Here is a 16,582-nt window from a genome sequence, read left to right as displayed (position 1 = left end):
GCTGTCATCACCATTATTCCACATCAGTACATATAGAATTTCTGCATCTTTTTTTTTTTGGTACCAGTATTCCATTGTTTTGTAATTGTATAAATAAAGAGAACCTTAGTGATCATCTAGTCCAGTCTCATTTCACCAGTTACATCAGTGTCAGAGAACTTAACATGTGCAAAGCCTTTGTGTGATTGTACACATTGGCACAGTAATTTCCTCCTAAATGATCCAAAATGAACATTAAGAAAATAGATGCAAACATCCTTTCATGTTATAATTTAAAATTTTGAAAGTAAGATTCAAGTAGTAAATAAAACACATGGTTGGAATTTTTTTCAATATAAGCACTTTATACAAATTTAAAACTAGATTAATATTTACTTTAAGATGAGTTGGTTTTGTAGTTTGCTAATTTTGGCACCTATCTTTAATCTCCTATCTTTAGTAAAAATCTGTTGATAATAATTATCTTTCTGGAACCAGAAATAACATTTAAGTATTAGTAAAGGTGCCTCTGAACAGTTATTTTCCGGATTAGGCAGCATTATACACAAATAATTGTAGTTTTTGCCTGCCTACCTCAATTTTAATTATACAGACTGTGTTAAAATTTTTCAGATGCTGATTTTTTTTTCTGTTAAGGGGCTGTCAAAACTGCTGACTCTTGAGAGCATTAGGATTGCTTTTTTGTCTAACTGTGAATGAAAAGAATACATGTGAGCAACTGAGTGCCACTTCCAGTTGATAACTTCTCTTTGTTTCCTGTTCCTTATTCTTTCAAACTGAAACACTTCATTCAAAAACTGAAGAAAATATACTTGAGGTTTTTTTTTTTGTATCCCTAGACCTCAGACACACCAGATATCCTCTACTTAACAAATCTTGAGGTTTTTCTTTTTAGCTCTAATTCATACAAGATTGCTTAATTCACCAGGGCTCCTTTAGATTGTTTAAATTGAGATTTTTGTAACAATGTTTTAAAATAATAAATTACATGTACATAATTATATAAATAATGACATTACGTATAGTTATTTTACATATATATGTTTTTTAACTTTTACTTGCATTTATTTTTTTGCAGCATTTATTCCCGGGCCATAGGTTTTTGTTTCTTCAGTTTCTTCTGGGGTATATTTTTCTTCTGGGCAACCTCCTCTTCTGGTTTAGGAACAATCTGTTCTTCTTCTGTGAGGATCACCTCAGTGTGGCAGGGAGAGCTCATGTATGGGTTGATCCGACCATGAGCTCTGTAAGTCCTGTGCCATATCTTGGGGGCTTTGTTCACCTGGATGTGCTCAATGACCAGAGAATCTACATCTAAGCCCTTAAGTTCAGTATTACTCTCTGCATTTTTGAGCCTGTGCAGTAAAAATTCAGCACTGTTTTTGGGCCTCCGACCCTGTGTCCAGCCCCACTGTTTGGCCTGGGGCACACCTACGAACTCCACCATTGTAATGATGGAATAGCACACATTGCTTCTGTAAAGTGACATCCTTCAGATACTTGGTGGCTTTTCAGATATGCATACACTTAATGGCCTGGGCAGTTTCACGAGTGTTCTTAAAGTGAACACGAAGATTTGAACCTCTTGACTTGCCTGACTTTTTGTGGTTTTCTGGGTCAAGTGAATAACGAACCATTTTTAGAGGTTACCTCAGGCCGTTTACCGGAAAAGCTATTTAATATATTTTAAGTGGTAACAGTTATATGTATATAAATGTTTTATAAGTAACATTTGCTGTGTACAAGGCACTATTCTAAGTGCTTTACTTATATAACCTCTTTAGGGATTAAATAAGTTAGATACTATTATTACCCCTTATTTAAGAGGTAAGGAAACAAGCACAGAGAGATTGAGCAGTTTTCCCAAGGTCATACAGCTGTGATTTGGACCGAACTCTTTGACTCCAAAGTTTGTGCTCTTAACCAATGTACCATAATAAATTTGTACTTTGGCATAAATATTTTTGAATATGTTTAAAACTCAAAAATATTCTCTGTTTTAAGCTGTCAGCAAAGATTTGAGTGCTCCTTGCTTATAAAATATTATTAAAAAGAAAATTGAGTGAGTGGTCCCTTCTCATTTAAAACAATGATCTTTTCAAGGAATGGGTAGGACAATTCTGAAATTCTGTATTTTGTTCAGGTAGACATGGGTGAAGTATTTTGTCCATAGGAATTTCTTATCCTGCCAAAGAAACCCAAGGAGACAGGTTTAAAAAGAGTGGCAGGAGCAAGCCCTTCTGGAGTTCCTGAGCATCCTAGAACAGTGTATGCATAAAAACGAATAACTGGCATAACACTGCCCTAATCCCTCTGCAAAGAATGTGCCATGTTCGGACTCTAGACCTATTTTGCAGGTATTTTGTAGTTTTATGAGAGTACCAGAGGGATAAAGCATATTCCTTCCCCCAGTAATTCGGAGATAAGGGAATTAGAGATGCCCTCTGAGTATAATTTCTATGGAACAAACCAAAACAGAGTCTGTAACCTGACTAGAGTATGAGGACACTGTTTAGGATGGGTAGGCACAGTCCCTGGGAGGCTGGGTTTTAACTGTAATACAAGTAATTTTACCCTTCCATATACGGAAAACATGAGTTAAAATAGAAGGGGCAGAATAAAAATGTATCCCAAAGAGGCCAACGTGGGTGGCTGCTGCCCATTCAAGCACAGTCAAGCGGTAAGGGGATTCTGTTCTAGAAGTATTGTTCTTTCCTTGGCAAAATTGTCTTAGCTGAGAGATTCTTAAGATTTCCTTAGATCTCCGTGTTGTGTCTCTGTACTCACCACAGCACCTTCTGATAAATAATTTGGCTTTCCATGTAGCTTATTGATCAAACATAAACAATTGTGTTAACAGGTAAAAAAAGGTATTAGTTGAAGTAGGAGATCTAGATGCAACACTATGGGAAATGGTGATGATTGTTGAAGCCAAGTGATAAGTGCACGGCGGTGGCGGTGAGCGTGTTGCTTTTACTAGTATTGTCACTTTCCTCCCTACTTTGTGAATTAACGTTTCCATCATAAAATGTATCAGTCACAGAAAAGTGTGGGTCTGTTTGCCCTTTGACTGTTGTACAGTCTTTTCTCGGTATCCACGGGGGATTACTTCCAGGAGCCATGAAGTTCCAACCCATGTTGTTCAAGGGCCAACAGTATTTCTTTTCATAAATTTAGTAATTGGCCTTCTGTTTTCAATATATTAGTCTCTGTGCTCAATCATTGCAATTCGGGTTCACTTTGAGATGTGCTGTTAAAACTAAGTATCTGAGTCTGCAAAGCTACAGAACATACACTGCATTGTTGGAAACTGACCAAAGTGATGCCCACGTCGGGATGCTTGGGGAGCAGCCAGCTAGACTTCCCTTAGAGGCACTTCAGAGTCATTTTTGCTGATGGGCTTATTTCCAATTATTTCCATAGGCAAATTCTTTAAATCATTATTTCTCAAATCAGAGACTAGAAGTTCTGAAGGTTGGTCTTCTGAGACAAGAATTCCTGTTTTGTGGGTAGTGATATAATTTCTGTATAATTTCTTCTCCTTACACTACCATTCCTTCATCTTTTAAATTTTTCTTGGTTAATTCTCTAGTTCTCTTTTATATCTTTATCATATCTTTCTGAAAGCTAGAATTCTATTAAAACCCCCTCTCTTCTATTTTTAAACAAGTTAGTCTGTTAGGGGAAGACATCCAAAGTAAATATCAAAACTGCTGACTCCTTTATAAAAAGCATTCTAGCTAATGAGTGAAGGAGGGATGATAGAATTATAGTTATCATTTTGCAACCTGTGCAGATTAATGACTCTCGGCAGTAGTCATCAGTGATTGCTAATATCACAAGAAGAGAAAACAGTCAGACATTAGTGCCTCTTGTTGGGACTACACAACACTCTGAATGAAATGTTCTTGCCAGAATATGAAATCTGAATCTAACCAAGCCCCTAGATCTATCTACAATACTACAGGAAATACAGAGGAGACAAAAGAACATGTTAAATGACATCATGGAGATAGAGTTAACACAGTCCCAAGTCTGGAAAACTGTATAGATAAATTACCTGATTTCTTAGTGGTTAGAGGGAATCTATAGGTTAAAAGAAACTTAAGCTATCAACCAATTACAATCTATAAAACTTGGATTTGAATAGAACATAGAAAACTGTTTAAGTTTGGGAGAATTTGCATACTGACTGGATAGTAATGATTTTTTAAAGTTTATATATATATTTATAGTTATATATACTTAAATATTTATAGATGAAATTATAAAACACCTGGAAATTGTTTTAAAATAATGCAGGAGTGGGATGGGAGGAGTGAGTAGAGAGACGGCTAAAACAAGAATAACCTTGAGTTGATAATTATTGAAGTTAGGTGATGGTACATGGGAGTTCAGTATGCTACTCTTTTTACTTTTGTATGTATTTTTAAATTTCCATGACAGAAAGTCTTTAAAAATAACTTAGATTTCTGGTTTTGGTCCTACAAACTTCTCTTGATTTTTAAACACTTCTCTTTCCTTGGAATATTTAAAGCTGCCTCTATTTTTTACATATATATTTTTTGCCTTTTACTTACCTGGAAAAATTCATGTGAATCTGATTTTTGCAAATTAAAACATTTTCAATATATTTGCACTGTTAATTCTTTAATAATATAAAAATCCTTTATAAACCTTCAACCACTAACTTTTAAAAAATAAGTTCAAAATTTTACAGTGTAGGATTTACTTTAAAATGAGATCACTTATACCTTCTTGTAGTATGTCTTATCTATTTCAACCAAATGTGTCTTTCTTAAATTTAGTTGGTAAAGAGTTATTTTTGATAATATGTTGGATTTTGTGTTTCATTTTTTATTATTTTTTTCCTAACCTGCAAGCTAATCAAACTCTTATTCAGTCCTTTTGAAATCTTGATTTTTGTATTATCTATACTTTTTTTTCCTGGATTAAAATCTATTTTTAGCTTTCTGTTTCAATAGACAGCCACTATTAAGCCTCTGAAAATTAATAGTGTGCTATTTAATGAATTATCCTAACATTATATATTAAGTTGACTTTTTTGATTTAGTTTTTGGATAGCTTAGCTGCTTGTTTACCTCACCAACTTTGATGCCCATTACCGTTGCATAGAATTGATTCTATTTTTACTTTAGGTACTTGCTACAACCAAGAGACAATGGAAATAAGTCATCTAAAACTGATGACCTGGGATCCCTTCGATTAAATATATGTTATACAGAAGACTATGTGCTTCCTTCAGAGTACTATGGTCCTTTGAAAACTTTGCTGCTAAAATCACCAGATGTTCAGGTACTTTAAAAATCTTGTGTGTTACTTAATATGGAAAGGCTAAAATAATTCTGTAAATTATGAGGAGAAGATTTCAGAGTATCAGGTTTTATTAAAACTATATATACATGTGTGTGTGTGTATATATGTATATATATACACACACACACACTCTATGTGTGTGTGTGTGTGTATATATATATATATATATATATATATATATATATATATATATTCTGAACTAGAGTACTGTATACCAATATCTGCTCCAAATTTCATCTCTGATAAAAATCTAGAAAATTAAATATTATTCTATACAACAGTTATCATTAATGAACATATTTGAATTACTTTTTAAAGGCTAATGATTGAATATTTAATCATGCTTCTTTGATTTTGTGCTTGTTTTCTACCTTTCTGTATTCTAGCCGATATCTGCCTCAGCTGCTTACATTTTGGGTGAAATATGTCGTGATAAAAATGATGCTGTTTTGCCCCTTGTACGACTGCTGCTCCACCATGATAAACTTGTTCCTTTTGCCACTGCAGTAGCTGAATTAGACTTGAAAGATACACAGTAAGAGTTATATTTTATTAAATGTTAATTATGTGCTGTTGAAATTGGACCTTAATTTGCCAGATTGTTTTTGTAATCTCAGTTCTTTTGTATTGACCAGCCTTTCTGTATAGAGGTCTTAAAAGAACTGCTTAGCAAGTAATAAAAGGCAGTTCTTTAAGTTAGCAAGCAGTATCCACCAACAGTAAAGTTAACAATTAAAAGATTTTTTTCACTCATTGTTTAAATTTCCTGTTACTAATCTTTGCTTCTTTATTGTAATGAGTCACATGTCACAAATAAAACACCAGGACAGAAGGGTTTTTTCCTCCTTATCCATTATGTAGCACCCTTATATGCCCATGTGTGACATTAAAAGCAATCAGATGGCTTCCTGTTCCTGTCATAGTCTAACACTTGTTTTAGACACACACTACTTTTGTAGTTCAAATATAGGTTACTTTTTTTTTGCTAACTTATTTTTTTATGTTTTTGGTAAGTTTGAAAATCCTAATTGTAGCAGGTTGGTAAAAATTACTAAAACTGTATATATGACCAAAGTCAAATGCCTCATTATTGATTTTACAGCCTTTGTTTATTACACTTGGTTTCACCTTATTTCTATTTGTATTTCAGAGATGCAAACACAATTTTTAGAGGAAATTCCTTGGCTACCCGATGTCTGGATGAGATGATGAAAATAGTGGGAAGGCACTACCTGAAAGTAACATTAAAACCTATTCTAGATGAGGTACAGAATATAACCTCTGATACTAATAATAGTTTGTCCTTATTATAGCATCTCTTTCATCAAGTTATCTACTGATGGGGATGATATATCCATTCACACAGGTGAACACTTTAGAAGTAAAATAAAAGAAGTAAAGTAAATGATTTACTTTTCCATCAATGGATTTTTACTTGAAGGTCACATTGTAGTATACTCTACGTAATTATTTCTTTGTTATAGGGTTTATTTTAGCTGGAGTTTCAAATATATGAGAAATGTTTTTTGATACAGTTCTTTAGGCATATTGTATACATTATCTCTAGATGGGGGTTTTAAACTTTGTTACAGTTTTAATTTTTATAATTGTATGATCAGAAAAATAATGGTTATTTTCATTTTGCCAAATTATTTACAAAATAGCATTAGATGAAAAATTAATCTATTTTCCAGATATGTGAATCCTCAAAATCCTGTGAAATTGATCCTATTAAATTGAAAGAGGGAGATAATGTAGAAAATAATAAGGTAAGTCTTCTCTGTCTTTATAACTGCATTAAAATTGGTCTTAATGGTATACCTATCTCCCACTTATGTTGTAGTGATGTTATTTGGAGGGAAGCAGTGCTTTTTATTTGCATAATGCCTATACTATTAGCAGCATTTCTTATGTCTAGTTTTTAGAATGTTATTTCCCTCATTTCTCTTTGGATCATTTTATTCTCTGCTGCTTCTTATGAGTTTTATTCCGTACATTCACCTCTTATATCTAACTAGTCTAAATCTAATTCATTAAATGAGTTCAGGATGCAATTGTCCTTTAGCTGAGTGCGTTTAGAGAAGGGAAGCAAAGCTTTAGAATACTAGATGGTGACTGCCTAATGTATCTCATTTTCGCTGCATTTTTTTTCCATAAAGGCTATTGAAGATGTATAAAAGTCAAAATCTTAATGTTTACCTTTTTAAATCCTACAGGAGAATCTGCGCTACTATGTAGACAAGTTATTCAGTACAATTGTAAAATCAAGTATGAGTTGCCCCACTGTAATGTGTGATATCTTTTATTCTCTAAGGCAAATGGCCACTCAAAGATTTCCTAGTAAGTGCCTTGTTTTACTAAAATACATCTTTTTTTTTCCTATACTTGATTTTTCTGTAGATTTATTATCTATTTAGTTTATGTGAATGTGTTTATGGTTTGTTAAGTATATAGTCTTCTTTCATTTTTCAAAATAGTTGTAGCATTTTAATGAAACATCTGATTTAATTTTCTTGTAATCTCAAAACAGAATACTCTTGTTTATTTCAATATAATAGCAACTTTATACAAGCAAATCAAAATCAACACTAATTTTAAGAAAGGCAGAAATTTAGAACCATAACAGTATATAAGTATTTATACCAGCTGCTTACGAGACTGTTAAATATTATGATAAACAAAAACAGCTTTGTTATTTGTACCAACTACCTTTTCCACTTGCATCCATTCAAAATAGTGAGAATTTTTAAGTTCTGTACAACTGACTAGATTTGACAGTTTGAGAATGCTAAGGTCTTATGATGAGAGGTTTTTGCAAAAATGGTTTTAGACATTAGAAACATCTCTGTTGCAATATACATAGAATTTTGAGGTAACATATCAATATCTGGCATGCTTTAATTCTGCAAGAACACCTGTGTCAAGGCTTTGCTTAGAAACATTTCAATTAAATTAAGAGTTGCTGTCTCTGATTGTCAACACTTGGAATTATTCTAATTATATGCATCTCTGATAAGTAAATAAACTTACTATGGCTGTCTTTCCAGATCTGCCTGTAATGGGGGGGAGGGTAAGGAGATAAGGCAGCTGCTTAAATTATCAGTCTTATCCAGCCGTGTGAAACTGTAAGTTTATTTCTGTAACCATCTGAAGAGATTTTGCTATTTCATCGTATTTTTTAAGTGTTATGTGCACACAGGTGTGTGCAGTTATCTGCTGCTCCACTAAATTACCCAAAGCTAAAGTGGGGTTGAGTTGTCTAACTAACATGTAGATAAATTCAGCCCTAGATGTCTTTGCTAATTATAGTAAAAATGTAAACAGTTAACTTGAAATAAGCATACTAAATCTAGACTTTGTAATGAAAGTAAGGGGAGCAGAGACATTAAAGTATGGAAAGATGAAATGCTGACTGAAATTATATTTTTAAATAGTGTGTTAGATCATAATAACCACATTGAGGAGGACTTAGTGAACAGGCACAGTGCTAGCCTGAATTATCTCCACTCTCTCACCTACACAACACCACCTGAGATAGGTACTGCTCCCCTTCAGTAGTTAATGAAACTGAGGTTTAGGGAAGTCAAGTAATTTGCCCAAGGCCCGTGACATGGCCAGCAGGCAAGCAGGGTCTCACACCTGGGCCCGGCCCACTCCAAAGCATGCTACTAATCAGCGTACTCTACACTACCCAGTGAATTTGGCCTTCAGTATGCATTAGCTGTTTAATTCTTGTTTATGTGAATAATCTAAAACACATCCTGTGATTTTTTAATAAATGCAAACATATTTCCTGAACTATCTTTTTGTTGGCCTTAGATATTCTCAGTAGACTCCAGTAGTGATAGTTCTGTTCTCATAAAGTATTTTCATTATTTTCTCATTTGTTCTTACTGCCCTGGGAAGATGGGTGGGGAGTGGGGAGGCAGTCATGGGAAGCAAGTATTATTAAAGAACTACACATTAAATGACTTGTGGGTGACCACCTGCTGAGTGACTTAGAAGAGTTAAAACTCAGACCAAATGCAGACATTGTTTCCCTCACCTGCTTCTTTACCATCTGATTGATTATTGCCTTAAGTGTTGACTCCAGTCAGCAACAAAAGCTGTAGCTGAATGATCAAAGCCACAAGTTGTCTTCAGTTCATCTGCATTTTTATAGGGAATATTGGTAGCTTTTTTAAAGTAAAGATTTCTGTCTAATTGTTTATATTACATAACCTTTGATATTGTCAAGATTTTTGAGGGGAAAATTGAAACAGTATCCTAAAACTGAAGACAATCGCCTATCTTAGCCTTAGGGGATTCAGTATTACCACTAGGTAGTGCTAGATACTACTTTTATTTTTGTTGTAATTTCAGGAGTCTCTTCTTGCAGATGAGGAAAGAGGTATTTTTCCAAATTAAAATAGTTCTGACAACCTAGCAGCTTTGTCTTTCACTTTCTTTATTATTTCTTTCAGATTTTTTTTTAGTCATAGGATTTTTTTCCTTTAATTTACTCATAGCCATTACTATCATTTCATCAACTCAGTTCTTACAAGTTATATTTATCTATACAAATTATATTTATCTCCTCTTTAATTTACATGTTTTTCCAATATTTTTTACCTGGTCATCTTTGTTTTTTAATTCAGTGTTTTTGTGCATGACATTTCACCATTTTTTTCCTGCAGATGACCCTCATGTTCAGTATTCTGCAGTGAGCAGCTTTGTGTTTCTTCGTTTCTTTGCTGTAGCAGTAGTATCACCTCATACTTTTCATTTGCGACCTCATCATCCAGTAAGTGTTGTTCTTCTCAAAGCTTTATTCCATTTTAATTTATTTTTATTAAAATAAGAAAAGATAAAATAACAGGCAAATTTCACTTGGCTATGTTTTCTTATAACGGATACTTAAATTTCCTGGGCATTTTTCTTAGCCATTTGATTCTTTCAGAGAAGGCAGAAAATTCTATTTTTTTGTTATTGTTGTTAAAAGATATGCACATGAATGATAATACTATGTTGGTAATAGCTGCAGCTTGGTGATGGGTACAAAGAAGATTCATGATCTTTCCCCTCTGCTGTTCTGTATGTTTGTAAATTTCCATAACACAGGGATGTCTTTTTCTTCTTTCATTAGTTATAGGTTTAGTTTGATCTTGCAGATATCTTTAAATCTCACGGAAATTTCAAGAGGCTCATTTCTGAAAGGTGTAGAAACTTTCATTGGAATGTAATTTGTTTGGTATCTCCATATTTTTACTTTTTATTCACCTGAGATGATGATATAAATATATGAGATTTAAAACTTAAGGCATATAATCTTTCTGTTCTGAAGTCGTATTTAGTTACTTAAATCTGAATCTGCACTGCATAGATTTACATGTTTCTTAACATTTTAAAATTCCTTATTTTTGCTGTTTCTTTTTCCTTCTCCTACAGTGTATTATTGCTAATTCTTTAACCTTTTATGTTCCAAACATTTTATAATCTTATCTAATTGTTTCTGTTGCTGATTTTTATAACAAATAATAATAATAGAAGCCAACATTTATTTAGTCCTTGCTTTGTACTAGGCCTTCTTCTAAGTACTTTATATGTTCTAACTTACTTAGTCCTCCCAGTAACCCTGTGAGGTAAATTCTATTCTCATCTTTATTTATAGATAAGAAAACCACAATTCAAGAACTTCTCCAAGGTCACACAACTAATAAATTATGACTTGATCTCACTCAATTTGAACTGGATTAAGAAAGTTCACTGACTGTGACCCACTCAGTCTTCCCAGGCTGTAAGCTTACCCCTGTTCCTTCCTGCCCCTTAGGCAGTCAGGTGGTGTTTGAGCACCTACAGTGTACCAGGTGCTGTGCTCAGCACTGGAGGTGCAGTGATGAGGAAGAGACACTCCCTGCCCTTAGGAAACTCGCTAATACAGTGTAGGGAGGACCCACAGGTTTTGGAGTTAAACTGGGCTCTGCAGCCACTGCTTCTCTTGACAGCTACACATTGGCCACTTACTTAACTTTGAGAACTGAGTAAAACCATGCTGCTGTGGCAGCAACACACACTTTCTTGTCAAAGAACAAATGGTCTCTGAGTAGCTACAGCAGAGGATTGGGCCAGTGCCTTGTGTTCACAGGGCTGTCCTTTCTGTGGCTGTGTTACTGAAGCTGTACAGAACTGTGGGGCAGCAAAAGCTTGATGACATTCTGGACATAAACAGAGCTCCTACCTCTGAGCTTGTGACCCTGCCTTATAGTCAGACTTGAATTTGCATATCCCTGTAACAGGTGTTACAGTAAAGTCCTTCTAACCACAGACTCTGTATTTGAAGTCACCTTTCCAATCAGTACGTCAGAAGGATTGCTTCAAACTGTCATATAACTTTACTGTTTGCTTTTAAGTGAGCCTTTCATTCTAATTGGGGAAATAAGGCAAATATATAAGACACATAATCTAAAACTACATACATAAATCTAAAACTAGCACCTGATTAGTACCAAGTAAGGAGTATAGAGAATCCATACTATAGAATTGAGAGCAAGGAATGATCCCAGTGACCTGAGGGTGATGACATTGTCAAGACTAGTATTGAAAGTTACGGAGTGGTGGAGGAGGAGACCCAATTAAAGGTTGTTAGATTTTACATTTATAAGTTCTTTGGATTTTGAGAATATTCGTAGAGTAGAAAAGAAGAAAATCCAATTGCAGAAGATTAAGGAATAAGGTAGGTGAATGCAGTTTTACCTGGGAAAAATATCAAAAGTGAGCTTGCCCTGCTGCTAAAAGACGTGGGCAAATTCAAGCATGTACATTGTGTGTGTGCATATACACATGAATAAATACTTCTTTTGAAAAACACTAATTTTAAAATATGGGTTATAATAACGTCGACATGGTAGACCATTCTTTTGAGAAGTTTCATAGTGAAGAAGAAAGATTGAACTTGCCTTCTCATCCTGTCCCCTAGTCTCTCACTGATAGCTCCTTGCAAGACTCAGCCAAGGCAGACTTCTCTAACCCTTCAGTCTGGGTTAGGCTCCTCTCTCATACGTGCCTGTAGCACCCTGGGGCTTCCTCTGTCATGGCACTTGTCATACTGTTCTATAATCGTCTGTTTATTGTCTCTGCATGTGGACTGTCAATACCTTAACAGCAAGGGCGGGATCTTTTTCCAATTTGTGTATCCCAAGCACATGGCACAATTTCTAGGACAAGTAGGTGCTCAGTAAATGTTTGCTAGGTGAGAGATGGTAGCTCAGAGAGAGAGCTCATCAAATGATGTCTTTTCCAAAAATGGGGAAAGCTACGTATGGTTTAAATAGAGGAGAAGAGACCAACAGAAAGGGAGAAATTAAAGACAGAAGGGGCCTTACTAATATATCAATGTACTGGATGATTCAAAAGAGTGTCTTTAAAAGAAAGAGTGATATAGGATAAACTTGCCGGGGGAAAGAACAGTTTCTCCTTTGAAGTATTATGGTGAATCCTGTGAAATTGTTTTGTTTTGTTTTTTTTGTAGATTAAAAATAGTCAACAGCAATTTCACATGGTTCAACTTAATATAAGGAAAAAAGGATAGGATATGTTGTTTAGGGGTGACAGAGTCAACGTTTCAGTTCAATTTAATAGATGTAATACAGCATCTACTATATGCTAGTGCTAGTCTGTGTACTAGGTGCCAGATGACTAAGGTCCTGGGCATCTCTGAAAAATTATGATGGCAGATAGTAGCAGGGTGAAAATTTAAAACAGCTTCTTTGTAGAGTACACTAGGGAATCAGCAGTAGCTAAATGATACGATTGTCAAATAGTAGTGAGGGCCATATTGGTGTAAACAAACCTCTGACATGCAGAAATTATGTAAAGTATGGTTTGCCCACTTTTTTCAGTTCAGGAAAATAATGAGCTAAAACACTGATTTCAAAACAAATTTGAACAGGGAAGTCTTGATGAAATTCAGCTCAAATTCAGGTTGTTAGCACATTGTTAAGAATTTTATATTCTTCAAAGGTAGAGAATTGGAGGGACCTTTTATAGATATTGTAGCTAAAATATTTTCTGGATGTTGTAGCTAAAATATTTCTGAATAACCTTAATTAAGGTGTGTAACTGTTTCACGAGTATACCGTAATGATCATATCTCAGATATTCCTTCTTTTCCAGAATTGCCTTACATCCTGGTCATCTCTTCACCTTCACAGTCACTGCCTATTTGCAGTGTGGGGATACTAAAATATTAAGGAATGTCAACCAAACACTAAACTAAAGCATTTCTGTATCTAAATTTTCTTGAACATGTCTTTTTCTTTGTTAATTTAAATTTAATTTTATTTTGATTCTTTTTAATCTCTTTTTAAAAAATTATTTATTTATTTACGTATTTTGGGCTGCATTGGGTCTTCATTGCTGCGTGCAGACTTTCTCTAGTTGTGGTGAGCGGGGGCTACTTTTCACTGCAGTGCGCAGGCTTCTCATTGCAGTGGCTTCTCCCGTTGCGGAGTATGGGCTCTAGGCACACGGGCTTCAGTAGTTGTGGCACACGGGCTCTAGAGCACAGGCTCGGTAGTTGAGGCGCACGGGCTTAGTTGTTCCATGGCATATGGCATCTTCCCGGACCAGGGCTCGAACCCGTGTCTCCTGTATCGGCAGGCGGATTCTTAACCACTGCGCCACCAGGGAAACCCTTGAACATGTCTTTTGATGGCAGATTATGGGTATTTGAATCTCCCAGACAAAAAAGATGTTTTATGTAGTGATAAGGGAATTGGTTATACAAATGGATGGATTGGTGGAAACTCATCAGACTATATACATTTAAAATCTGTTCATTTTATTGTATGTAAATTATTACCTCAATTTAAAAAAAAAGGAAGCAGCAAGGATTCATTAGGGAGCACTGTTTAGTCAACTTTATTTATATTTACTTCTTTCTGGTAGGTAGGCCTGGATAATAGACTCACATAGTTACCTTCTGCTAAGATCCTACATGAACTAAGTGACTTCTCATTTCCTAAGTTGCATTTAGGTCTTTACTTCCATGGTGAAAAGAATTGATTGCAGAAGCCATAAAAGTATTGAATATGCTTACAAGTGGGTTGAATACAGAAATTTGGAAACTGCCATTTTAAGTCATATGGTAGAAAAAAGTAGATGCCATTGACATTCCAAAAGTGGATACAATTTCTTAGGTAATCGCATCTGCCATACTGTACCCACCCCCCCAAAATTAATACTGATTAAATTATGGCTTTCAAAAGAAAGTATAACATGTCATTAGATATAATTACTTTGAGAGGAGCTGTCAATTACATGTGGCTTCTTTAGTCTCTTAATTCCTTAGTTCAGTGAATTGTGCCAATCCTTAGCTAGATTTTAGCTGGTTTGGATGAACATTTTTGAGTCACTGTTTTAGAGCAAAGTAGCCCGTTCACTCTATTCTACTTTTTACACAAATTCTATTTCTTGAAAACCTAACAAGACTTTTTGTGTCTTTTCTACATTCTTTAGGATCCACAGACAGTTAGAACATTAACTCTCATCTCAAAAACCATTCAAACTTTGGGAAGCTGGGGGAGTCTGTCCAAAAGCAAGGTAAGTCTTTACATCTTTTGCTCTGTATTCACACTTCTAAATGTTGTTGTACCCTGTGATCCCTTCTCCCTCACTTTACTCCCTTTCAAGTTAAAAACAAAGCAGAACCAAAAACATAGATATGTATAGATGGCGATAGTTGTCTTTTAGACGTTGTGCCTTAGTCACCCTTACAGAAGACAGTTTCATTTAAACTAATGTGTCTAAGATGGGAGAGAGAGTCTAGTTAACAGATGCAAGAGCCTTTTGTGTATCTTTTTGTGCCATAATCATCCAGCAGCTGTTGAGAGAAATCTTCAGCTCCAAGCCCCATAACTCTCTTGAAGTATACGACGGAATCCCTTTAGGCCCTAATCCTAAGTTTAAAAATACAGTCAATTATATTCTTAGTTCTCTACTTAACATATATAAAATTCCATGTGTTTTTTTCTTAGTCAAGTTTCAAAGAAACATTCATGTGTGAATTTTTCAAAATGTTTCAAGAAGAAGGATATATTATGGCAGTTAAAAAGGTATGATTGTTTTACTCTGGAAATATTAACTTCTTATCATATAGCATTAGGCAAATAACGTTTTATATTGTTCCTAGGAATCAATCTCCAGTTTAAAAAAAATGTTTAACCTGTCCATCAAACATGAAAAGGCTGTCTTTTACTATATTTCTCCTCCCATACCGAACTATGGGTTTTTCAGCTGTGAAAATACCTAAATGAGTTTTAGCAACAGCTACTATTACCAGTGTCTTAGTAACGCAAATTACAAATGTCTAGAGTTGATATTTCTTAACAGCAGCACTGTTGACAATTTGGTTGGGCAGTTCTTGATTATGAGGGACATTTTTGTCCATTGTAAAATGTACAGCAGCCCTGGCCTCTACTATTAGATGCCAGAAGGATGTTCCCAGTTTTTACAACTAAAAATGTCTCTAAACATTGCCAAAGGTCCCCTGAGGAACAAAATTGCCTCTGATTAAGAACCTCTGGTCTAGGGGGAAAGACTTAATGGTACCTGATGTATAGTAGGCACTTAATTGCCATTGGAGAAAATATATGAATTATTGAGTATCTTATAAACAATATAGACTTGTGGTTAGTAACCTGAGGAAAGTTACTTTAATTTAAAATGTACAAAAGTCTGTAGTATATAAGGTCATAACAAAAGAGCTGCAACAAACAAAAGTTGCTATACTTAGAAGTTGAGAATGTTTTGGGAAGATTTTTAATTTCTTGAGTCTTTAGTTCTGAATCACCCCAAACAAAATGTAGCATTGTTATAAAACCCTAAAAATTTGTAAAGAAAAGTTATTTTGAAGTACATCTAAACTTAGCTTGAAGAAACTACTGTATCTTATTTATCACAATTCTAACTTAATGAACCTACATTAGCATGGTTAGATTTTAAAGATTGCATTCAATTTCTGTAGCATGATTCACAGGTGACTGCCAGGAGTATATTTTGTTTGTAGTTTTTTATGTGTGCTTTTAAATTTCTTACTGGGACTCGTAAATGAAAGTGATCATTTAAAAAATTAAAGCCAGTTGGATTTTTTTCGTCTTGAATAATAGCGCAAGTTCAACCAAAAAAAAATTTTTTTAAGCAACCATTGAATGTTTTTGAGGAGAAAGTCTCTCAAAAGAATAGGCAAAGAAAGAGCTGCCCTTTTATT

At 34.6% G+C, this 16,582-nt stretch overlaps 1 protein-coding gene across 2 annotated transcripts in view; it reads left to right on the top strand.

Moving 5' to 3' along the window:
- The window catches only part of RASA2 (RAS p21 protein activator 2), a 119,906-nt gene that overhangs the window by 79,985 nt on the left and 23,339 nt on the right, over positions 1-16,582 (top strand). For both annotated transcript variants that reach the window (XM_007446965.1, XM_007446964.1), the window contains exons 10-17: positions 5,160-5,316; positions 5,724-5,872; positions 6,488-6,602; positions 7,032-7,106; positions 7,554-7,677; positions 10,014-10,120; positions 14,833-14,916; positions 15,351-15,428. In XM_007446965.1, coding sequence (XP_007447027.1) covers positions 5,160-5,316; positions 5,724-5,872; positions 6,488-6,602; positions 7,032-7,106; positions 7,554-7,677; positions 10,014-10,120; positions 14,833-14,916; positions 15,351-15,428 — 889 coding nt within the window. The remainder of the gene's footprint in view (positions 1-5,159; positions 5,317-5,723; positions 5,873-6,487; positions 6,603-7,031; positions 7,107-7,553; positions 7,678-10,013; positions 10,121-14,832; positions 14,917-15,350; positions 15,429-16,582) is intronic.

This window comes from Lipotes vexillifer, unplaced genomic scaffold, assembly GCF_000442215.2.
Source record: "Lipotes vexillifer unplaced genomic scaffold, Lipotes_vexillifer_v1.1 scaffold40, whole genome shotgun sequence".
Lineage (NCBI taxonomy): Eukaryota > Metazoa > Chordata > Mammalia > Artiodactyla > Lipotidae > Lipotes > Lipotes vexillifer.
This window is presented reverse-complemented; position numbering and strand designations above follow the sequence as displayed.